The sequence below is a fragment of the Drosophila virilis genome, chromosome 3 (assembly GCF_030788295.1).
Source record: "Drosophila virilis strain 15010-1051.87 chromosome 3, Dvir_AGI_RSII-ME, whole genome shotgun sequence".
In the NCBI taxonomy this organism is placed as follows: domain Eukaryota; kingdom Metazoa; phylum Arthropoda; class Insecta; order Diptera; family Drosophilidae; genus Drosophila; species Drosophila virilis.
In genome coordinates, this window is record NC_091545.1 from 8,958,563 (window position 1) to 8,981,072 (window position 22,510).

Consider the following 22,510-nt stretch of genomic DNA (forward strand, 5'->3'; position numbering starts at 1 on the left):
CAGTTGCTTGAAAACTGTGCGTAGGTAAGAAAGAACGCAACGATGTTGTTGAGGTATCACACACACAAGCACACACACACTCGCACTCGCATATCCACCGTCAGCCTACGCATATTTTGCAATTTCGTTTGTGACGCCCACGCATTTGAATTAGCTTAGAAATAAACAACAACCACGACAACAACCTACAAACTCATATTATATATAGTTGTATTCACATGTATTCACATTTATTCACATTAGTTGCCATACTCTAACTCACATATGTTGCTCAAATTTACTTGTCAGCTTTATAGCTTTTTTAGCGAGTTTATTTTTCGAGCCCGTCTTTCAGCAACATTTGCCAGCCGTTGCCCTTTTGAACAATCAAACAGATTCCTCTCATCTTTCATCTGCTCTTAAATGCCTTAACTGCATGAATCTGCACATTAACATACCAGACGTGTGCCATCAAGCACCTGGCCCCATCAGACAAAATACTCTAGAAAAACCTAGAGAAAGAGCACTTTCTGCATTTGGGAAATTGGCTTCGTCCATGCCGGAAGTTCTCGAGCTGCAATTGAGAATGAAGATCAGTATGTATATCAGTATAGACTAACTGTGGCCCACCTTATATTTCAATTTGGAATGTAGAAAATGTAATGAAACCTTTTGTCAATAGCTAAACGAATGTATGATGAATATTCAAGTTCGACCACTTGGTTATTTATATGCTATGCTAAAAATAACAATAGAGCGAAGCAAAGCATATAAATAATAATATTTATAGTAATGCTAATTATACAAATACCTTTTTTTTTTTGCTGAGGATCTTCTCACACTGGGATCACTAGAAACTCCCAGGTGAGGTGGATCTCCACTTCGGCAAGGGCTCAGCATTACGTTTACTGATCATAATATTTAAAATAATAATAATATTTAACATAATATTCAAATCATAATAAAGATAAAATCAAATGAATGTGTAATCCGAAATGTATCTGAAATCTGCATCTAGATCGAAGTTGTCAGGTGCCTATTACTAACATATGTAATACGCTTTTTGAACACTTTCATAAATTAACAGGGTATAGAAATACGCGTTTAAGCGCAGCTTTCGAAATTTATACGAGTAGGCTGCTCCATACATATGCATATCTATGTATCATATGTATAATATGTATGCACATACACGTATAACTGCAATTTATGGCATCTGCCACACCCACCACACACACACACACACACGCACACACATAATGGCAGCAGCTGTATGGCTAGCGGAAAATGTGGTTCATAACGCCCATTGCGAGTAAAAGCGCTGCCAAAAATTCAGTTTAATCACCTCAAGAAACGGCCCATATGGCCAGATGACAAGCGGAGCCAACAACACAGCCGACTCCCAGCATAGCCCACGCCAAATACTAGACACACATGTGCATGTGTGTGTGTGCGCGCGTGTGTGTGCATAGTTATGTAGGTGTGCAATTGGAGAGCACAGCCGAATGAAGCTGGAAGCTGGCGGTGGGGAGGGGCAGACCAGATTGATCAAGCGATGCGTCGACTGCAGATTTAATTACCCAGCCAAACAGCGCCAACATATTTTCACCCGCCTGGCAACAGCATGGGCGTCGACGCCAACAGCGACTGCGACGTTGACGGCGACGTTTCGCTGTCAACGGCGGCAGCGGCAAGAGCTAACGTTCAATGAAATTTCATTCACAAATATTCACAAAACGAAGCAACGGAAAAGGCGACGGCACAAGTCACGCATGCGCGGAGCAGCGCGGCGCGGCACGAACTGCGACAAGAGTGGAGAGCCAAAAAAATGGCTCCCAACTAATATATACCCTATAATATTGGTATAACGTAACCAACCATCTAATCAATCAACTAATGATTTGAAATTAATTTTAAATATGACTATGAAAGCTAATATTACGTTCATAATTATTATTACTATCAATATTTTATTATTATTACTATTATAAATATATTTCCAAAATTTCTAGTCCCTGTACCTATACTATCTTAAGATTGAAACTCGTCTAATCGAAAATAAAGTTATTTTCTTTTTATAATTTGCGAAGTTTATTTCTTGGCTCCTTCGTTGTTTTTCCTTTAATACATATGAATTGTTGTATTTGACCCTAGCAGGATTTTAACCCACGGCCTCAATCAGACGGCAGCGCAAATGCTGGCGAATGGCATTGAACTCCGGCAGCGCAGCCAAATTGAACTCTTCGCCGGAATCCAAACGATGATCGTACAGCTCCTCGCCGTAGATGTTCTGCCAATCTGTAAATATTTTCAAACAAAATATTTTGTTATTAATTTATTCATCTACAATCGATAAGCATATTTTTAAATATTAAAAATTTGTATATTTATTAGAAGAAAAATAAATTGAAATGAAAATAATTCGCCTTTTTGTTTTTATTTAAATTTTTGTGGGCACTCTCTTTAACTTAAAGGTATTTCTACCTTAAGGGTAAGTAGCTCGGGGAAGTGCTGAACCCTTTGACTCACCTCGACTGAAATTATGGGCATGGAATCGCACCCAGAGCGTGTAACGATAATAGTTCGTGCGCAGACTATAGCCCATGATCTTGATATTGCGCAGCTTGGGCTTGTCGCTGTTGGGATGCTTTGTGGGCAGCATACCTGGACGCGGATACTGACTGATGGCCACATGCTCCTCAGCTGTGAGATAAAAAGATTTAGCTAAAGGTAAACGCACAAGCAAACATGACACTTACCCAAGCCCAAGCCTTGGAGCAGCGGGTACAGGCTCTTTCCTTCGGAGCAGGTCAACTGTTCCAGTGCGCTGCTGCTTCTATTGCACGCCGGAAGCGGCGGCAGATGGGCCAGATCCACCAGCGTAGGGAAGACGTCCAGTAGCTCTGTGATGCTGTGCATCGGACGAGGCTGGATCAATGGAAACTCTGGACTGCGTATGATAAGCGGCACGCGTAGTGCCACCTCAAAGTTGCTGTACTTTGCCCACTCAGCGTGCTCGCCCAGCGACCAACCGTGATCGCCCAGTACGACAACCACTGTGCGCTCCAAATCCAAGCGAGCCATCAGCTTGCCAAACAGATCGTCGACATACGCCACGGATGCGTAGTAGGCCTGTCGAATCTGCGCCGCCTGCTGCCTGGAAATGGGTCCATAGGGAAAGGATATGTTCTTGTGCTTGAAGTCGTCGCGTGAGCGCACATCCGTATAGGGATTCCAGGCCACGTCTGGCATATCCGGTGGCTTCACAGCATCCTCCGTGTAGTTGTAGAAAGGTGCCAGAGGAAAACGCCCAAGAAACTGCCTGGGAAAGCGGAAATTGATGTGCGGCTTGTGGAAGCCCACCGCCAGAAAGTACGGCTGGCGACTGCGTTTGCGCGAGTCTATGAAACGCAGTGCCTCCGACACGGATTCGATATCCGGCAGCGTTTTGTATGGCTGCGTTTGCAGCTGCACTGGGCATATAAGGTAATTCTTGCGCAGCACGCTCCCGCCATGATCCGGGCAGACTGGGGAGTTCATGAACTGCTCCGTGCGCGGACGAAACGCCGGCGCCGACCAGCTCAGGGGGTAGTCGTCGCTGTTGTTGGAGGAAAGGCCCGGGTGAAATACCTTGCCGCAGCTGTAGGTGTAATAGCCGTGCTCCTTGAAGTACTGCGGCAAGGTCGTGAAGTTACCCACAAAGCTGCGCCAATAGCTGTAGAAATCGTACAGATGCAACGTGTCTGGACGTCGACCGGTCAGCAGGGAGTTGCGGCTGGGTGCGCACAGCGCTTGCTATTTGGTAAATCGATGAAAAGTGGGCTTGGGAGCAGTCCTGGAGACTTACCTGGCTGTAGGCGCGTGTAAAATAGCTGCTGCCCTGGGCGAAGGCATCCAGATGTGGCGTGCGCGCCAGGCTATCACCATAAACACCCAAAGCCGGCCTCAGATCGTCAAAGATTACCATTACCACATTGTATCGGGCGGAGGCTGACACTGTTCCAGCCAGGAGCGTAGTCCACAGCAGCAGTAGCAGCTGGAGCAGAGGTGAGATATTGGACATGTCTACTCGAGAGACTTTTGCGACTGCAGTCTGAAAGATGCCCATGCGGCGGATGTGAATGCCGGCGACTTTGTTCTACACTGAGCTGATTAAATATACACAGTAGGGCATATAAGCTAGCTGCAAAGGCGTCAGGCAAAACGAACTGGATTCATGGTTATAGGTCTGTCTTTGATGAAGCAATTCGCATAGAAAGTGGGTCGATTATTGATTATTTTATAATAAAATTTACTAATGGACAGTTTACGGAGAGTGTCTAATAATATATTTATTTACAGGGCATGCGAGGGTCGTGCATGCTTAAACTTAAATTTTCACTTGTTTACGTTTCACAAAGAGCAAAAATATATATGCAAACAAAAATAAACAGAGAAGGCAGCAAACAAGCGGCGTAATTCAAAACCGCCCCCATTATATCTCAATTAAATTTGACGGAAGCGGGCCTTGTCCACACAACAACGGCGACATCGCAAATGGAATGTAATGTTTGGGCGAGTCTGATTCCGGGCAGAGCAGACGCCTCGTGAAAGCCTAAGATATCCGTATTTACAGATATATACATGTGCATATACATACATACATCGAGTTTAATGATTAACAAGCTAGCCAGTTAGCATAATTTGATTGTGTGATATTAAAAACTTAACAGTCCAATGTGTCAGGGAATAGTTACAGATCTTGCAGATCATCGAGAGTTAACCAGGTGGCGCAACGCCTCCAACTAAAATGTCGCTCCACAATTGCTGCAGCGCTTTTCGCGCATCGCCAGGCAGCAGAGTATGCCTATGGGAAAGAGAAATATTGCACAGCATAGACCCAGCGGCGAGAATGTGTCCTCCAGATAGCCAATGCGGCACGACGGGCACGCACCGATCACTATGATCTCTGTGGGCAGCGCTGGCTGCACCACAATGCTAACTGGCGTTGTCTCAAATGCTCCATAACTGGCCATGTTTGGTGGTGCTGTCGGCGCGCCCTGATGTACGCCAGTTATGAGTCGAGCATCTGCAATAATTGGTTAAATGTAATGTTTAAGTGTTTTGCTTTGGCATTCGTTTACTCACCCTGCATGGGGGGCGCACTGCCTCTCATGACTTCCTCGTAGCTGGGTGGCTCGGCTTCTTTTGCTGTGTTCTCGGACATGGTGAAGAATAAACCTTTGCCCGTTTATTCGATGACTCACTGTGTTTAATACTTGCTGTTTAGCTTTAATTAGTTATTGTTATTGTGTTGTTTTTATTGTGTCAGCTTGTGCCTGCTCTTTCTTTGTATTGCCTTCTTCTGACTATCGATGAATCAGCTGGTCAGCTCTGCTATCGAATGGAGCAGAGCACAATGATGCACGCGCCAAATGCGTGCGTCACCATTTAAATGTAAAGTCTTTTAACTGCCAGCAGTAGCACTTAGATTTAAATGATGTTTGTTTTTTTATGTTTGCTTAGGAAGTGCTTACGATCAAGATATATAATCATAATATTGTTGCTGCTAGTCGCTGTAAAATAAGAAATATAAAAATTATTGTAAAATTATATGGAATAACAATAAAAAGTATTTGCTGCTGAATATTTAATATATCAATTCTACTTGTAATTTAATTTAAAGACCTATTAAAATGTATTTAAAGTTTAGTTTGCCAAGCATTAAGCCTCTAGACATACAAGTCTTGTATGGTTAGTGATTAAGCGTGGAAAAAAGGCCGCTAGCTATTCGATAACTTGTTGCCGGTCGGTAGATACAAATTCGATGGTAAGCCCAAGGAAACCCTGCATTGCGCTTGTATGCATATAGCGGCACTTCTCTGCCGCCATTGGTCTCTTGTCTCTGTTGACGCAAAATCGTTGTAAAAGATTTGTTCTTCTAAATTGGTAAATTAAAGCAGTGAAAAATACACAAAAAGTGCAATAAAGTGAGCGCAAATCTACTGCGTTTACTAGCACGCAGCGTGCAGAAAGTGAGTGTTGGACACTGTGCAATTTGCAAATTGAGTTTTGCAGATTCGGTTTGCTAAATCGATTGGCATTTTTTCTCTATGTCTATTTCCGCTGCTCCGCTTGCTGTCTCATTCATGCGCGCTTGAATGAAGGAGCGCATAGAAGAGGAGAGCAGAGAAGCCGCCGCCAAGCAGTCCATAGTACTATAAGCGGGCAACAACAACAACAACGACGAAAGCAACAGCTACAGCAACAAAACACTGTGGGAAGGTAAACAAACAGAGTACCGTTAATTGCGTCAAATAAGATAAGCGCAGCAGTTGCTAATGCGCGACATGGCCGATTTAGATGCAGTACATCTCGGCCTGGACGAGAATGAGGCGGATATTGCCGAGGAATTGCAGGACTTCGATTCGTTCGACACGCGCAGTGAAGCGTCCAAATCGCGAGCTGGCTCCATGGCCTCCGACTCGGAGCCGAGCATTAGCTCGGTAAGTACGGCTCCGTCCTCTGTGGATGGCAGCAGGAGCAGCAAACGGCTGACCAAAACCAAGTCTAGCAGTAAAGCAAACAAAGAAACTGCTGTCAAATCCGCAACGTCAACAAGTGCAACAGCTGCGTCCACTAGCAAGGGCAAGTCGTCTAAGAAAACCAAGCGTGACGCATCACCAGGCGACCTTAATGGCAAAAAGAAAAAGTCCAACAGCAGCGGCAGCGAGTCCAAGTCGAAGAAGCCCGCTGAGACAGATGAGAAGGCCAACTCCAAGTCACAGGACAGCGAGGAACGTGAGCCGAGCATCAAAAAAACGCGCAGCAAGAAAACCACCAGCAGCAGCAGCTCCACGGCAGCCAATCTGAGTGGGGCGGGTGCCGGCGGCAACAAGAGCGATCTTAGCGATGCGGAAGACGAGAAACCCTCACTACTGCCCGCCCTCGAGTCGGATAGCGAGTCCTCCGATTCGGATTCGGGCACACAGCACAAACGGAATGGCGGCGCGCGCAGCAAGGTGACGATGGCGAGCAGCTCGAAGAGCTCTACGCCGGAAAAGGATGGCGGCGGCAACACCCAAAAGTCCTATGACTACATGACCAAGCTGAATTATCTCTTTCGCGACACCCGCTTCTTTCTGATCAAGTCCAACAACAGCGACAACGTGCAGCTGTCCAAAAGCAAGAGCGTCTGGGCGACGCTGCCTCAGAACGATGCCAATCTCAGTCAGGCCTTCAAGGAGGCGCGCAACGTGCTGCTCATATTCTCCGTTAACGAGAGCGGTAAGCGACCTGATCGAGACTCCATTTTGGTAACTAATACTCTCTCTTGTGCATCTCTCCCCGTTTATATCTGATCTGATAGGTAAATTCGCGGGCTTTGCGCGCATGGCGGCGCCTTCGCGTAGGGACATACCGCAGGTGGCCTGGGTGCTGCCCCCTAGCATTTCGCCCAAGGCTTTGGGCGGCGTCATCGAGCTGGATTGGATCTGTCGCAAGGAGCTGTCGTTCAATGCCACCTTGCACTTGCACAACTCGTGGAACGAGGGCAAGCCGGTAAAGATAGGACGTGATGGCCAGGAGATTGAGCCCAAAATTGGCGCCGAGCTGTGCCGCCTGTTTCCCGAGGACGAACAAATCGAATTAACGCCCATTCTGCGGAAGTCTAAGGAAACGGCGCGCGTCATGCGCGAGAAGGGCATCCATGTCATCTACAAGGCGCCGCGAAGCCTCTCCACGCGGGGTCACAGTAGCGGCCGTGGCAACAGCCAGCTCGGACCGATGCGGCACAAGCGCAGCTATGGACATGGCGCGCCACATCATCATCAACGACCCTATCGGCATCATCATCACCATGGCATGGGCATGGGCATGCCCAGCAGCGGCGGCTTTAAACGCGGTGGTTCACCCTACCGCCAGATGGCTGGCGGTGCAGCTGGTCCCGGTGACATGGGCATGCCCTCGTGGGAGCGCTACATGTCCTCGGCCGCTGCCGCCGAGGCCTATGTGGCCGACTATATACGCAACATGCACGGTCAGCTGCCTCCACTGCCGTTTGTGCCGCCCTTTGGCCAGTTGCCAATGCCCTCGGCTGCGGGAGCTGCCAACGCATTACCACCGGGCGCGCCAGCGTCAATGTATGAGCAACTGCCCCCACCGGTGCGGTATTATGATGGACCTGGAGCGCCGCCGCTGCCAGACTACCCGCCGCCACAGCCAATGCGACCACCGCCGCCGGGTTTCGATAAGGCGCCCAGCTACGAGGATTTTGCGGCCTGGAAAAACGCCGGTCTCCCGACAGTGTCGGCTCCACCTGGATTTCCGGTTTACGCTGCCAATGGTAGTGGCAGCAGCAATGCAGCTGGCGGCAATGTGGGCGGGCCAAACGTGCCGGGTATCAGTGCAGGCAACCGGGACAACAACAACAGCTCCGTGGGCGGTCGACGACGCGAGTATGGCGGCAATCGTAGCGGATCCTCGCGACAATTTCGTGGCGATCGTGGCGGTGGCGGTGGGGGTCAACGCAGCTATCGGGACGGCAGACGTTGAGTGTGTCGTTGAGTATTGTTTACGGGTATTCAAAAAGTGCGCGAAAATCCTCCCAACCAACCTACTCCATCTCAAGAAATGATGCACAGAAAAGTGTCGCAACGGTCGCGTGTGAAAGTCGAAGAAAAGTAGTAGAAACGAAGATGTCTTCGAATGCAATGAAAATCATAAATGAAAAACAAAAGTAAGCTAAGTGAGCAGCTGGACCCACGCACACAGCCCCAGCGCCAATAATCGTTATGCAAATCCAATCGTACGAACAGCTCGTCTCTTATACACAACACTCCAACTCTCTCTCTCTCTCTCTCACTCTGTCTGTTTCCTACACTCTCACTCTCTCTCTCTCTTTTGCCTAGCTATATGTCATGCGAAAGTTCTCTATGATTTAAACAAACTTACAAAATAAGCAAATTACAAAGAAAAAAAAAATCATCTAATACATATTTTAAACCAAAACAAAAAAAAATACAGAAAAGAGAGAAAAAAAATATATTAAGCACAAAACGTGAACTTTATTTAAAAGACGCTACAACAACAACCTACAACAGCACAACAAGAACGTACCGTTAACAATGTTAATGAAAAATCAAAGCAGTGACGTGTGTGTAATGTGTGTGTGTGTGTGCTTTTAACCCCCCGGTGCTTCCCCCACACGAGAGTTGGACTTTTAGTCAGATGAAAGCAACCAAAGAGTTGCAAATTGAACGTTCCATGCGAAGTCGGGGTCGAGTCACGCCCCGCACTCCGCAGCCCCCTAAAGCAAACAGCACTCATACTATATTTATATCTATATATATAAATCGTTTTTTATAAACGATCCAAATCTAATATCAAATCTAACAACCGGACCGGCAAGCTAACCCCCAAGACAAGAGCATAACCCATGCTAATCTAAAATCTAAAATATTTCTGTCTTTCAGCGACAGAACGACTACAAAATGAGACCAGAAAAATTAATTCGTACAAGGTTCAAATCCTCCAAAGATATACATATTTTTCGAGTATAAGATAATGTGATAAATGCATATGCATATTTTGAGCCGGATGGCTCTTCAGAAATGAAAAATATTAGACGATTATATTCTGGTCCTAACGACTTTTCAAATTGATATTTCCAAAACTGCAATTTTTCTAAGACTGGCGAGTTTTCAGTTCCCTTGTGGAGCGAGAGACCAAAAGACTGCACGACACCTGACTATTGGACTATTAGGACACTTTTTTTTTTTGTTTTTATTTCTTCTCTTCTGTTGCAGGTCCTGGCGAAGCACTGGAGGCTACTGGATGTCGATGAGCTTTACATAGATCGAAGACTGAATTCACTCCAAAGCTGTGATTATCTTGTGTACAATATTTAATGGACGCACAACTACAAATTATGAAATAAAAAAATCAAATTTAAAAAAAGGTCTACATTTTCTGTATATTCTAGTTACCATTCTTTTCGCAGTCAAGTGCATTTGATAAACAAAAGGAAATTTTTGGTCTCGAAAAATTTCCCTAGGGTAATTTGTAAAATAACTCCCGAGAAGCGTCTGGTGTCCAAAGTGACCAAACTTTTCAAAACGGCCGGACCAAGCAACAGTTGTGCTTGCTTGCTTATGAACAGCACAGCTGATTTGTTATCGATAATTTTCATACAATAAACAAACATAATTATTAAAATGAATTTGGGGAATAAGAGTGTTAAATGTTTTCTACTGTATTGCATATGCAATATATGGTATTAAGAGGTTAACCGCTTTCGGCCACTCTAAAGAACATTTGCAACAATAAATACTATGGCATTTAATTGTTGCGTTTTTTTAACTAAATACAAGTAAATTTATTATACTTTAAACATATTAAATAATGCCACATCAAATTATTCGTTTAATAGTTTTTTGCTTAACGCCAATACATATTTTCAATTCAAACTTCTAGGGTGGGCGCGTTTCTTTCGTTTGCTTTGCGCACGTCATTCGTTGTTCAGCCCCCGCGACTCACACCGCTCGCTGTTGCTGCTGTAAACATAACCCAACTTTTGAGGCCGAACAATACATGACGTATGCATGTGCGTGTATGTGTATGTGTGCGTTTCATGTAGCTTGCCATGTATTCTTAATCAGCTACATGGCAGCTGCCCCAGGGTGCACGCACCGAAAACTACGCTAATTTCTACTTGAATAACATAGTGTGGGTACTTAAATGTATAAAGTAGCTCTCCAGAAATTGCAGGCAAATCTGCTTTTTACTTATTATTGAGTTAAGTTGCGAGTAGCTATGAAAGTCTCACCATGTAAACACGTAAGCTTGTGGCAGTCGTATACATGGCAGACATTCTAGCTTACATGGCGAACGCAAACTGGTTCTTGGGCAAGGGCGGCAGAGAGGAGGCATTAGAAATTGAAAGTTTACACGCCCACACACAGATTGCAAGAGAATAACATCAACACAGGCGCACTTTTATATTTTCTGCACAAACGAATGGAGTTTTCCGTGTAACTTCATTATTCAATATATTTGACGAGTTTTGTTTTTTATAATTATCATTAATTTAAGAAATGTTGGGCATAATTATTTTAAATGTTTGTATAATAAATTTTTTTTATTTTTATTATTTACAATGGGCGCAACAACTGCAACAGCTGCAGCGGAGGCATGTCTGCGACAGGGTCTGCACCCGAGTGCTACGGTTCGATCTTGCGAATCTTAAGGCTGCCAGTGCCAACGCTAGCGGCAACCCCTTTTGCTATCAGAGAGCTGGGTGTACTGCTGTTGCTGAGGGGGGAGGTGCTGACCAGTTGTGGCATCACCACCTGGTTACTGTTATTGTTCTCTCCAGCATTCGCTCCATTGCCATTGTTTGGCGAAGCGGAGGCACCGTTTTGCAGGCGACGCTTGAGGACAAATCTGCGCGTCGTCGTTCCTGTCATCACAGTGGGGCTGGTGGTTGTCGTAGTTGTTGTCACGGTTTGTGCGGACGTCTTTGAAGCCTGCGCCTGCTGCAGTTCCTCAGCCGTGGGATCTACCTCCATTTCAGTGGGTGTGCTATCCTCGTGCTGTCACATTAGAATGTTGATGCGTAATTAGTATCTCTTCATGGGGATTGCCTGCGGAGGGGGCTTCTTACCATATCACTAGCGTGTTCCTCGTCCTCGTGTCCCTCCTCCTCCTCAAACTCGGCGCTCTCCGTCTCCTCGGGATACTCAACCAACTGGCCATTGAGAGTGGGAAACTCGATTACGGGCAAAATGAGCCGCGGCTGCTGTGTGTTGCTGTCATCCATCAGCTGCTGTATCAGCTGGGCGATGTCCTCGCGCTTTTTGGTGACGGTAAGATAATCGAACCAATTGGTTAGCTGCTTGATGGGCAGCCTGTAATCCTTAATGGGATCCTTGAAGAAATGCTCCACATACTGCAGGAGATAGAGGCCGCAGTCGGTAAAATTGTTCTGTTGCGGCACCTTGACGCAATGTCCCGGCATGTTATCCTTGTTGAATATGTGCGCCTGCGCATCCGGCTTCTTCACTTTGTATTCGCATGTCAGATAATCGCGCAGCGTGGCCACCACTCGACTGCGCGAGGCACCCGCCAGAGAGTCAAAGATTAAGATCAAAGGCTGCTTCACAGCCGGCACGTCGTCGTTACTTGCTCGTGCGGGTCCCGAAGACGTCGGCGTTGTCGTCGTGGGTGCAGCTGGCGTTGCCGCTGGCGCAGCTGTCGGTTCCTTGCTGATAGGTGGATTCGAGTTCTCACTTACCTCAGACGCCATATCGCTGTCATCGCCCTCAGCCTCATCACGTTCGCTTTCGTCGTCGGCAATGCGACAGATTTCGCTGGGCATGGCCGGCAGCGTGACTGTCTCTCGTTTGGACAGCGGTGTTATTGTTGTGTTGCCAATCTGCAGAGCGACCTTTTTGCCGCGCGCACGCTTGAGATGTTGCGGCTCCACAGGCTGATTCGTATCGAAGGTGACGGGTCCTTTTAGGCAGGGGAAACAGATGATGGCCAGGAACCAATGCGATTGCTCATTAATGGGCACTATGATAAAATCCTTATCAAATATATCAACTAGTTTCGTCCATTTCTGGACACGTGCATGACGCTTCTGTGCCGCAGTCTGTTTTACGTCCGTTGGACGTGTCAGCGTTGTGAGGCGCTTGTAAAAGAATGTGCTAAAAATGTGAGTACGCTCCCGCTGAGCCTCTGGTATCAGGGTGTTGCGCAGCCAAAGCAGATAAAAATCAATGATAATGTCATTCAAGTACGACTCCTTGGTTAGGCAAACGTAATCCTCCATGCGTATGCATAGTCCGCCCGTGCCCTTGGGCGGGTACATAAGCAGACTGACCTGCTCGTCAGGGCGCAGCTGTCGCGGTGCCAGCTGTGTGGGCTTGTCCAGTGCCTTGCGATCTGAGTCCGCGATACGCTCCAATATTTCCGCCGCATCACGCGATGAGATTTCATCCAGAAAACTAAACATTGACTTGAGGGTCTCGCGAGCCGAAAAACTGATCGTATCAAAGAGCAATATTAAGCGGCGTTCGTGAAAGCTGCCGTGCCACTTGACGCCAAACTCTGTAGGAGAATGGAAGTAAGAAATGGGAATCGTTAATAGCTGCTCAAAAGTAAAAACCATCGCTACTTACGTTCATTGGGCGCATCTTCGGGCAGCTGCAGCTGCGACTTCACATACTGAGCGCAGGTCTTCAGCATGTAGAGCGTGACCAGCGGCTGCGCCTGCTCATAGCTGGCAAAGTGTGCAATAACCTTGATCACCTCGTGCTTGTATATGTGCAGCACGAACTTCTCGTCCTTGTCCGGTAGCACTCCGGCCAAGCGCACGCCCTTTGAGGTGAAGGTAACCTGCAATTGACAGAGGCAACACGTAATTAGCATTTGAAAAAATCGAGTAGGAGTTGGCCACTTACCGGTTCGGTTAACATAAAACGATAGGGCATCAGGCGCAGACATTTGCAGGTCAGTTCGGTGGTAAATGTTTCGCCATCGGGCATATCGGACAGATCGGTAACATCTCCGCGTACAAAGTCTGCATAGAAATATAAAGTTGGATACAGTTTGAATTATAATTGATTTGGTTTCTTTTCTTTAATACATGTGGCTGCATCTGTTTGTCGCTGTGGCGGCTGTCAGTCACATTTTTTTCACTTGTAGTTTATTGCTGCCTATGCCGCTTACCTTCATCACTCATTGTTGAACTATTTGCTTTTAAAATTACTTATTGCGTCAAACTCATAACAAACTAAAATAATCTAGCAACAAACGACAAATTCTAATGCAGCAGAAGTGAGGAACTTCTCCAATACGCATTCGCCTTGCGTTATTCTTCTTCTTTCTACGCTCTTGTATGAAAAATGGCGTGGTGTTCGAGCGCCATCTGGCGTCCTATACAGCAAATGCAACCGTGCGCATATCATTGCCAACATCAAATTACGGCACATGCATATACATAGTAATTTAGTAAAAGCCAGGGATGCAAAACAGTAGAGATAAAGTGCGCCTTTTGAATTAATGACTTTAAGATCAATAAATCCTAATGCTGTATAGCTCCTACTGCTAAATTCCACTTTATATTGAAATTGAGATCCTAATGTTTTTGCTGTTCGCTTACCTTTGTATAATGCTTCCTCGTCCACTTCGGGCAGTATTGGATCACAGGCAAATGCAGCAGGCAGTTGATTAACGCTTCCATTCGAATTACGTTTGGCATTGGTGGCATTGGAGAACTGAGGCGGCAAATGGTCATGAAATGTCAATATATTCAGAAAGTCTGTTGTGTCTACTTACATTGCCAGCATCGCCATTAGACTCGTCCTGTTCAGCCTCATCATCACTGCTGAGCAACACTACGGGATCCGCCTCGGCCACTCGCCGACCGCTGCGCGTGCGTCCGCCTCTAATTGCCATGCCCCTACCCCGCACGTTGCTTGAGCCAGGCGCGTAAGTGCCGCCAACGCCGCCCACCTGTTTGTTGAGACGTGCCAGTTCACGTTTCTTGTCTGCCGCTGTCGCCGGCTCGCCCGCCAATGTGCCTGCGCCAGCTATGGAAGCCACGGAGGCATTCGAAGACTTGGTTACATAGGATTTGCGTTTAGGCGGCTCCTGGAATACTCGTTTACATCGTTCACACTTCGCATGGTCCATGCCCGTAAAGCCGCACAGCTGGCAAACGGCATAGAAGCCGTCAATCAGCTTGGGTCCTTCCGATGGCGCAATCACAGCTGTGGAGGAGCTGCCTGTGCCGGCGGCTGTTGCATCTCGCTTAACTTGTTCGGCAGCTGCTGCACTGGCCGCTGCTGCCGGCTGTTGATTGTAGGCAGGCGTTGTAGTTGCTGCTGCGGCGGCGTTCTCCTGCTGTCGATTCATTTGGAGACTCTCCTCAGCGCGTGAAATCAGTTCACTGGCAGATTCGTTGACGGAAAAGCCCACGGTGACTACAAAGTCGACGTTGGCACCGTGATGCTCCACGCATTGAATGGTGGTGCTATTGTCGAAAGGCACGCAAACCTGCTCCAGCAGATCCTGCACGGTACACGACTCCCGCGGCAGCGTAAACGTTATCAGACGTTGCTCCCCGGAGGCGAGAATGACCAACATTTTGGCGCTGTTGCGATCACGATCCGCAATCGGCTGACCGGCGCGATTATTCAGCACGTGCTGCGAATGAATCTCGTAGTTGTTGTGCGACGTCTGTTGCACGGACGACGCCTGCGGCTGTGGCGCGGGTGGCGCTGTAGTAAGTACCCGCTGCTGAGATTGCATAATGCGCGGTGCGGCAGATGCGTTGGGTTGTTGCTGCTGTTGTTGCTGTTGCTGCTGCTGCTGCTGCTGTGTTGCCTGAGGCTGTGGCGCCGTCTGCGTCAACTTGGGCACCGACCGCACCAGAGTGGCAGGCGCTGCCGTTCGCATGGGCGTTAGTCCAGCGGTGCCCGTGGCCGTTGGAGCTGGTGAACTTGCCATGGTTTGACGTTTCTTGTATTCCGCTAAGCTCATGCTGGATCCGCTGGCAGTGCGCACACCAGGCTGCTGAGCCTGTTGTAGTTGTTGTTGTTGCTGCTGCTGTTGCGGCTGCTGTTGCTGCTGCTCCTCTTCGCTGCTGCTGTTGGCGGCCGAGTTCTGCTGGTAGTAGGTGGTCAACGTGGTGTTGCCGCCCGTTGCAAGCTGCATGGGCAGATTGGTCGGCGCTGGCTTTTGCTGCTGTTGCTCTTTCTTTACCACCACCGCCTGTATGCTCTCTTCTAGATCCAAGCCCATCGTGTTGCTGTTGGGTGCAGGCGCAGCCGCCGTTGGCGCCGAGGCGGTCCGATAGCGTAAGGGCGGTTGTCGCATCACGACCATCTGTTGGTGTTGCTGCTGAGCATTGGCAGACGGTTCGCTGACCACTTGGCGATATATATGACGCGGCTGCATCTGCTGGCCCGGCGCCGTCACTGTGGGCTGGCCCAGATTCGTTATAGTTATCTGCTTGGCCATCTGTGGCTGGGTCACCAGCTGCATGGTCTGGCCCTCGCCGGCAGCGCTTGTCTGCACCACCAGTTGCGTGCGAGTGGGTCGCACTCCCGGCTGCCGCACACTTCTTACAATGCCACCCGTTACGGTCTGAAGGCCGCCACGAGGTCGCATTTGTCGCACCAGAGTGGGCGCCAAAGCCGCACGTGTTGTTACCGCAGTTCCAATGGGTTGTCTGGCAATGACGGCGCTGCCACGTGTGGCTTTACCCCGGAATGGCGAGCGCACCAGTTGTGTGCCCGTGGCTGTGGTCACCAGCTGTGGCTGCTGCTGCTGCTGCACCTGCACCTGTCCTTGTTGCTGCTGCTGCTGCTGCTGTTGTTGCTGCTGCTGTGGCTGCGGCTGCTGTTGCTGCTGCAGTGGCGCTTTGGGCAATTGCACTTGCTGATAGACGACGTTGCCTGTCTGCTGCGGCACGACACGCGTCTGCACAAGATGTGTGGTCTGGGCCTGTAGATGTAGCTGTTGTTGCTGCTGCTGCTGCTGTTGCACGTGTTGTTGCAGTACGTGCTGCTGTTGTTGCTGCTGCTGGGGCGAGGTGGTGTACACTACGCGATTGTTGTACGCGTGAATATTGATACCCTGCTGTGGAATGCCAGTGGCCTGTCGCATAATCAGCTCCTGGTGCTGTGGGGCCTGTATCAACACCTGCTGTCCTGTCGGCTGTTGCACAATCACATGCGTGTTGTTGAGCATCTGTAAGCAAATTATGCGCATTAGTCTATATATCGTATTGTTTTCTTTGTCGACACAACTCACACATAAACCTAAATAATATCAATGCATTTCCGAAACCAGAGAAACTGAGACTAATATGGGACAGTCATTGGGACTAGGATGTTTTTCTTAATGAATTATTTGTTGTTTCTCATTTGTTGAATAAAAAAAGTATTAAGTTCGACTTGTCGTAGGCTGAGAGAGCTGTCATAATAAAGATATATTGCTCGTTAAGAAGATGCCGATAACTAACAATCAACTCGGCCTTTGATGTCATTATTCTACTGTCATAAACTACTTTCAGTTTCCCTTTTGAGCTCGTCGAGCTAAGAGCTCCTTTTAAGATCTTGGCTCGTCCCTTATTTTCTTGTGTATTAATATATATATATATATATATATATACAACTAAGTATAGGTGTGAAACGCGCAGCTCTTTGTATGTCTTCAAATAAATATTGGGTCCAAATAAAAATGAACTAATTTCAAAAAGGTAACTTAAATTTGTAAACAATTCATTTTATAGGTCAAATATTTGGCGTTTTTGGAAAATCTACAGATGAGATTTGAGATGTTCGTTGATACTAATACACATACATTTTTGAGCACGAAAGGAATTGCTTGTCCATAGCCCATTGCCATAAAGGGTTCTTATGAGGTGTCTTATTCAAAATGCTTACGCTTATTTGGCGCTGCTGTTGTTGCGTGGTCGTCATGCGGTAGACAATCTGCGGGTGCTGCTGCGGCTGCTGCTGTTGCGCTGGTGCCGTTTGCAGCTGCAGCGTTTGCTGCTGATGCTGTGGGCTCTGCAGCAATTGCTGCTGCTGCTGCTGAGGAGTGGCCTGCACCAGTGACGTGGTTTGTTGTTGATAGGCGGTGTGCTGCTGCTGCTGTTGGTACTGTTGCTGGTGTTGCTGCTGCAGCACTTGCTGTTGCTGCTGTTTCTTCTGTTGCTGCTGCTGTTGCAGCTGCTGCATGGATGCATGCTGCACAATGGTATTGGGCTGCAGCACTTGGTCTGATGTGTAATAGATTTGCTGTGTGTGCTGAATGGCGGGCTGTTGTTGTTGCACATATTGCTGCTGTTGCTCCAGACGCAACTGTTGCTGCTGCTGCTGCACTTCCTGCTGTTGCTGCTGGTAGTGCACCTGCTGATGCTGATGGTGCATAACCACCTGCTGCTGCTGCTGTTGTTGCTGCACTTCCTGCTGCTGCTGCTGTTGCTGCTGCAGCTCGGCGCCTATAATGTAGTGACTCGCAGTTGTCGTCTGCTGCGGTTGTTGATACTGCGCGGGGGCGGCGGTCTGGTAGACAACTTGCTGCTGATCACTGAACACCAGTTGCTGATCGTCCTGCAGGACGAGAGACTGTCGGGCGAGAAGCTTTAAGTCAGAGTTCAGCTCTGTGGTGTCGTGTTATTGTACTTACACTTACTTCGTCGTGCGGTACTTGCACCACTTGCAGGTCCGAGTAGACGGGCTTCATTTCCATGTCCTCACTGTTGCTATGTACGATATATTGTTCCATGGCGAACGCTGCAAAAGGGACAAGTTGTAGTTGGTTTTGTGCCATGAATTATTTTGTACGCAGTGAGTGCGTGTGTGTCTGTGACGTCACATGCCTCGTAAGGCAGCAGCGCAATTTTCCTTTTCGCATCATCTTTTTTTTTTACCTTTCTGGGCCTTGGCCAGTTGTTGCTGTTACGCCTTACAACTCACGATATAAAACACACACTCATTCGCACGTAATATTCAAATCATTTTCTTTTATTTTTAAATTTCAGTCACAATATGCATCAGCATCAAATTATGCTGTTTGTATGAAAATTCGCTTTCTTTAACAAACACCAAAGCGACGAGGCAGAATCAAATATGGCGTTTACTTGCAGCTGGCAATGCCAACAAGCGAGGCGAGGCGGCGCCATCTGGCGGACGTTTGGCCGACAGCTGTTTACAAATATTTTCAGCGTTGTGTTTTGTTTTGCACTTTTATCGACGTCTGCTTCTGGCGCGTTTACGTCTAATGTATAGTGGTACCTCTACTTGGCATGTAGGGCGCTGAGTGAATTTTGTGGGACCACCAAATGCCCGAAAGCCACTTATCACTGGAGTTTTCTTAATTTTCACAATTTTCCTGACTAATCGCGCGTGCGATACTTTTGCCTTTATAAAACACATTGTCCGCATGGTTGTCTTGTCTTAATGCACTAATTGTTTTGGTAATTAAAATCCGAATTAATGGCAATTTGAACGAAGTCTTGTGCAGCGCGAAAGGAGCGCGCAGCTCTTGCGAATTATTTTGAAGAGGAAGATGAAGCAACAACACACAGCATAGTAGTGTGGTAAAAATACGCAGCAATACATTTCGGTCGAGTTGGCAGGGCTGCATACCTAGGTGTATACTTAAACGGCTGTTTTTGATAAAATCCCTTGCATTATATAGATTTTGATCACTATCACTTATTTAATTGTAGATATATTTTTGAATGTATTTGTTACATGTATTTGTTGAAAAGCTGATAACAATAAAATTACGTGCATATGCATTAAACAATAAAACAAATCTTTTATTTTAATAAGATTGCCTGGTTTTTACAAACATATTTTTAAATTGTTCTAAGGAAAGATGAGATAAGCTAGCATGAAAGTTGTTAAAATTCAAAAGATTATTAAGCATTATTATTTTTGGTGAATCTTTGATATAAGATATACCAACGGGTTTCTTGTTAAGCAAAATTTAATGTATTTTGTTCCTAATAGTTGGCAACACCAGCCCGTGACGTCACACAAAGAGTTTGTTTTTCCCTAATCAAGTGAATCATCCATAAAGAGAAAATTATTGTAAATAGTGGACACTGACTGAATTCAGCTACAGGTGACAAGATGTTCTCCAGTGGCCCCAACTATAACAAACTCAAGACAAATCTGCGCCTAGCGCAGAATCGTCTCAAGTTGCTAGAAAAAAAGAAGGCGGAGCTCACGCAAAAGTCCCGCAAGGAAATTGCCGACTACCTCGCCACAGGTAAAATAGAACGGGCACGCATACGAGTGGAGCATATTATACGGTAGGCTACTTGCCAATTCTAATGGTCAGCTGACAAGTCTGAATATATTCTAAACCATCTACAGTGAGGATTATCTGGTAGAGGCCATGGAAATTGTGGAAATGTACTGCGATCTGTTGCTGGCACGCTTTGGCTTGATACAGCAAATGAAGGAACTGGATGCTGGCATAGCCGAGCCGGTGTCGAGCCTTGTTTGGGTGTGCCCTCGCTTGCAGAGCGACATTGGCGAGCTGAAGGTCATCTCTGACATCTTTGTCCATAAGTATGGGCCACAGTTTGCGGAGCATTCGCGCACCGCCACTGGCGAGCATTTTGTCTCGGAGAAGCTGATGCACAAGCTGACGCTCCAGGCGCCGCCCAAGCTGCTTGTGGAGAACTACTTAATAGCCATTGCCAAGAACTACAACATCGAATACGAGCCTGATCCACAGGTCATGCAGGAGGAGCAAAAGCCCGATCAGCAGCATCATCTAATCGATTTGTCAGATCGCAATAATCTTAGTGGTGGCGGCGGCGGCGGCGGAGGCGCGCCTGCTCCACCCCAAATGGGCTTCATTGGCTACCCAGCAATGCCACAGCTGCCAGACATGCCAGTGCCGCCCAGCAGTAAGCCATTTAACTATCCGCCCTTCGGTGGCAGCGGCGGCGGCGGTGGTGGTGGTGGTGGTGTTGGTGGAGGAGCCTGTGCCGCTCCATCTCCCGTTCAGCCGCCGCCACCATTTGCATATAATATACCGCCCAATCAGCCGCCGGCATCGACTTCGGCGCAGGGCAAGTGCGCAGAAGAAAAGGATTTGAATACGAATTTTATAAATGTAAGTTAATGGTAAATGCTGTATTTTCAATGCTGAGCTTTCTGCATGTCCTTGCATGATTGTGCAATTTTAGCACGAAACTAAAACCAACAACGGTGAGTCGGATGGCTCTGGCAGTCCGGACGAGAACATTTTGGTACGTTAGCGACGCGTAGTATGCCTGGACATGGTCCAAAACTAACTTGCTTTTCGTTTACCCCCCTTTACTCACTATAACCCAAACGTATCGTCGCTCCGTTGTCTCGTTGTCTTTGTGGTGTCACGAATGTGCGTGTAAGTGTAGAGAACACAATGAGTCATGGTCGTGGTGTCAGCTTTCTATTCTTCCTGCTATCGCCGCTTATGATTATATATGATTTCATTATTTATGATTTTATTTACTGAACTTTTTATTTTGCATAACAGCGCCCCAAACCGCAAAATGATCCACCGCCACGTTACTCCTCGATTAATCCCGTTAATTTGCAGGTCAGCGACTCGCTCTTGACCGATACGTCGCAACGACGCACACGATTCATATTTACACCTGAACCACAACAAATCATGTACTGATAATTGTCTTTTTCGCTGCAGAATGCCAACAAACCGAAACCTCAACCTCGCTCAAAGCTGCCGCCCGGCGGACCGGAGCAGCCCAGCGCACCGCCACCGATGGATTTGCCATCGCTGCCCAACGTGCCGAACGATTTGCCGGATGTGCCAGGCGGGGACAAGCGCGGGGATGACGATGAAATTGACTTTGATGAACTGTCGCGACGATTTGAAAACTTGAAGAAGCGAAAGTGAAGCAAATGCTAACACACACGCCCTACAGTTTTAATCTTTATGCATTCAAAATTTTGTTAACAATAATAATCAACTATATATTTTATACAAGTCGTTTAATGCCTAGAACAGCTCGTCGCTCTCGACAACTTCCTTGAGTTCGAGCAGCTCCAGTAGGCCTTTGCCCTTGGTTTCGTTGCGCACCAGCTCGTCTATGACTCGATACTGGCCGGGATCGATGAGCAGCGTCAAATGCAGCGTTGATTCCTCCCATTCCTCGTGCTCCACGGCGTTGGCCAGCTTGACAACCGCATCCTTTAACTTACCGCCTCCCTCCTTGCCGGCAAAGCTCACTCGCAGCTTCATGCGTGAGCGCTCTATGGGCATGTGGTCGCGCAGCATTTTGATTGCCTCCAGTGTGTTCTGCTTGGTGTTCTTGTTCATCTTGACGGAGAAATGTGCATCCTTGAGAGACTTCTCTATGATGGAGGCCGGATACGGACGACGTGTTTCGGGATTTACGCAAAGTGCTGCTACACTATTGACTATGCTATTGAGCTGCGAGTCTAGCACACTGTGTCGCTCCTTCTCTGACACCTGAAGTTCGCCTTTGCTCAGGATTTCCTTACAAATTTCAGTTTCATCTTTGGCGCCGAATGCCTTCACCAGTTCATCCTTTTTAGCTGTCTGACCCTTGGACACATTGGTGAAGATGGTGTGCGTCTGCAGCACCTCATCGATGTCCTTTTCGCTGTGGAAATCGGTTCAGTTTATGAGTCATGGCTATCTTGCATGTTTGCATTATTTTACCTGTTGTTGCGCCAGGACAGCACTTTGTTTTTATAGCAGGCGATTTCGAAGCGCTTACCAGCCTTCTTTAGCCTTACAATGGCCACATTTGTAAGACGTATTTGATTTGTAGGTGTGAATATTTTGGACATGCTGGACTGTTTTGATTGTTCGGTGTGACTGTAAACAGGCAAGCCAAATAATACCAAACATATAAAAAAAAATACCAACATTGGCGATAAATTGTTTAGTTTACAGCACTGTCTTGTAACGGCTTCCAGCAATTACGTTTAGCTTTTCACTTTTTTTTGTCTTTATTGTTGAATACTCCGATAAAACATAA

General features: G+C 47.2%; 6 protein-coding genes and 1 long non-coding RNA gene across 14 annotated transcripts; 2 read left to right on the forward strand and 5 right to left on the reverse strand.

Annotated features, from left to right (window-relative positions):
- Window positions 1-213: 213 nt before the first annotated feature.
- Window positions 214-977, reverse strand: LOC116650509 (uncharacterized). Its single transcript, XR_004303487.2, has 3 exons — window positions 791-977; window positions 610-718; window positions 214-553 (listed from the first exon to the last, which is right to left on the reverse strand). It is a non-coding gene; the product is annotated as an uncharacterized lncRNA (long non-coding RNA).
- A 1,023-nt stretch (window positions 978-2,000) lies between these two features.
- Ids (iduronate 2-sulfatase) lies at window positions 2,001-4,154 on the reverse strand. The gene is made up of 4 exons (XM_002046800.4): window positions 3,827-4,154; window positions 2,739-3,774; window positions 2,509-2,682; window positions 2,001-2,277 (listed from the first exon to the last, which is right to left on the reverse strand). The coding sequence occupies exons 1-4, from the start codon at window positions 4,085-4,087 to the stop codon at window positions 2,141-2,143; spliced, it is 1,608 nt and encodes a 535-aa protein (XP_002046836.2). The 5' UTR covers window positions 4,088-4,154; the 3' UTR covers window positions 2,001-2,140.
- A 457-nt stretch (window positions 4,155-4,611) lies between these two features.
- On the reverse strand, window positions 4,612-5,328 carry LOC6623909 (membrane protein BRI3). Its single transcript, XM_002046801.4, has 2 exons — window positions 5,107-5,328; window positions 4,612-5,047 (listed from the first exon to the last, which is right to left on the reverse strand). The coding sequence occupies exons 1-2, from the start codon at window positions 5,183-5,185 to the stop codon at window positions 4,764-4,766; spliced, it is 363 nt and encodes a 120-aa protein (XP_002046837.1). The 5' UTR covers window positions 5,186-5,328; the 3' UTR covers window positions 4,612-4,763.
- Window positions 5,329-5,833: 505 nt separating this feature from the next.
- Ythdc1 (YTH domain containing 1) lies at window positions 5,834-9,001 on the forward strand. The gene is made up of 3 exons (XM_002046802.4): window positions 5,834-5,993; window positions 6,126-7,245; window positions 7,328-9,001. Exons 2-3 carry the CDS (start codon window positions 6,300-6,302, stop codon window positions 8,509-8,511), a joined length of 2,130 nt encoding a protein of 709 aa, XP_002046838.2. The 5' UTR covers window positions 5,834-5,993; window positions 6,126-6,299; the 3' UTR covers window positions 8,512-9,001.
- Window positions 9,002-10,989: 1,988 nt separating this feature from the next.
- Window positions 10,990-19,005, reverse strand: velo (sentrin-specific protease 6 veloren). 4 transcript variants are annotated; one of them, XM_070208434.1, is made up of 9 exons: window positions 18,407-19,005; window positions 18,169-18,269; window positions 17,415-18,101; window positions 14,299-16,716; window positions 14,123-14,237; window positions 13,422-13,540; window positions 13,140-13,356; window positions 11,621-13,068; window positions 10,990-11,549 (listed from the first exon to the last, which is right to left on the reverse strand). In XM_070208434.1, exons 2-9 carry the CDS (start codon window positions 18,259-18,261, stop codon window positions 11,178-11,180), a joined length of 5,469 nt encoding a protein of 1,822 aa, XP_070064535.1. In that variant the 5' UTR covers window positions 18,262-18,269; window positions 18,407-19,005; the 3' UTR covers window positions 10,990-11,177. The 4 variants fall into 4 exon arrangements, with proteins under 4 accessions (XP_070064535.1, XP_002046839.2, XP_032290179.1 ...); XM_002046803.4 differs by having other exon boundaries at window positions 18,163-18,269; window positions 18,407-19,004; XM_032434288.2 differs by lacking the exons at window positions 17,415-18,101; window positions 18,169-18,269; window positions 18,407-19,005 and adding an exon at window positions 16,780-16,917.
- A 475-nt stretch (window positions 19,006-19,480) lies between these two features.
- Window positions 19,481-21,489, forward strand: Ist1 (IST1-like protein). Of its 5 annotated transcripts, XM_070208436.1 has the most exons (5): window positions 19,482-19,798; window positions 19,863-20,613; window positions 20,687-20,749; window positions 21,019-21,081; window positions 21,187-21,489. In XM_070208436.1, exons 1-5 carry the CDS (start codon window positions 19,617-19,619, stop codon window positions 21,397-21,399), a joined length of 1,272 nt encoding a protein of 423 aa, XP_070064537.1. In that variant the 5' UTR covers window positions 19,482-19,616; the 3' UTR covers window positions 21,400-21,489. The 5 variants fall into 5 exon arrangements, with proteins under 5 accessions (XP_015031187.1, XP_070064538.1, XP_070064537.1 ...); XM_015175701.3 differs by lacking the exon at window positions 21,019-21,081 and having other exon boundaries at window positions 19,481-19,798; XM_070208437.1 differs by lacking the exon at window positions 21,187-21,489 and having other exon boundaries at window positions 19,481-19,798; window positions 20,897-21,034.
- On the reverse strand, window positions 21,423-22,351 carry Sbds (SBDS ribosome maturation factor). Its single transcript, XM_002046805.3, has 2 exons — window positions 22,189-22,351; window positions 21,423-22,129 (listed from the first exon to the last, which is right to left on the reverse strand). Exons 1-2 carry the CDS (start codon window positions 22,317-22,319, stop codon window positions 21,502-21,504), a joined length of 759 nt encoding a protein of 252 aa, XP_002046841.3. The 5' UTR covers window positions 22,320-22,351; the 3' UTR covers window positions 21,423-21,501.
- Window positions 22,352-22,510: the final 159 nt, after the last annotated feature.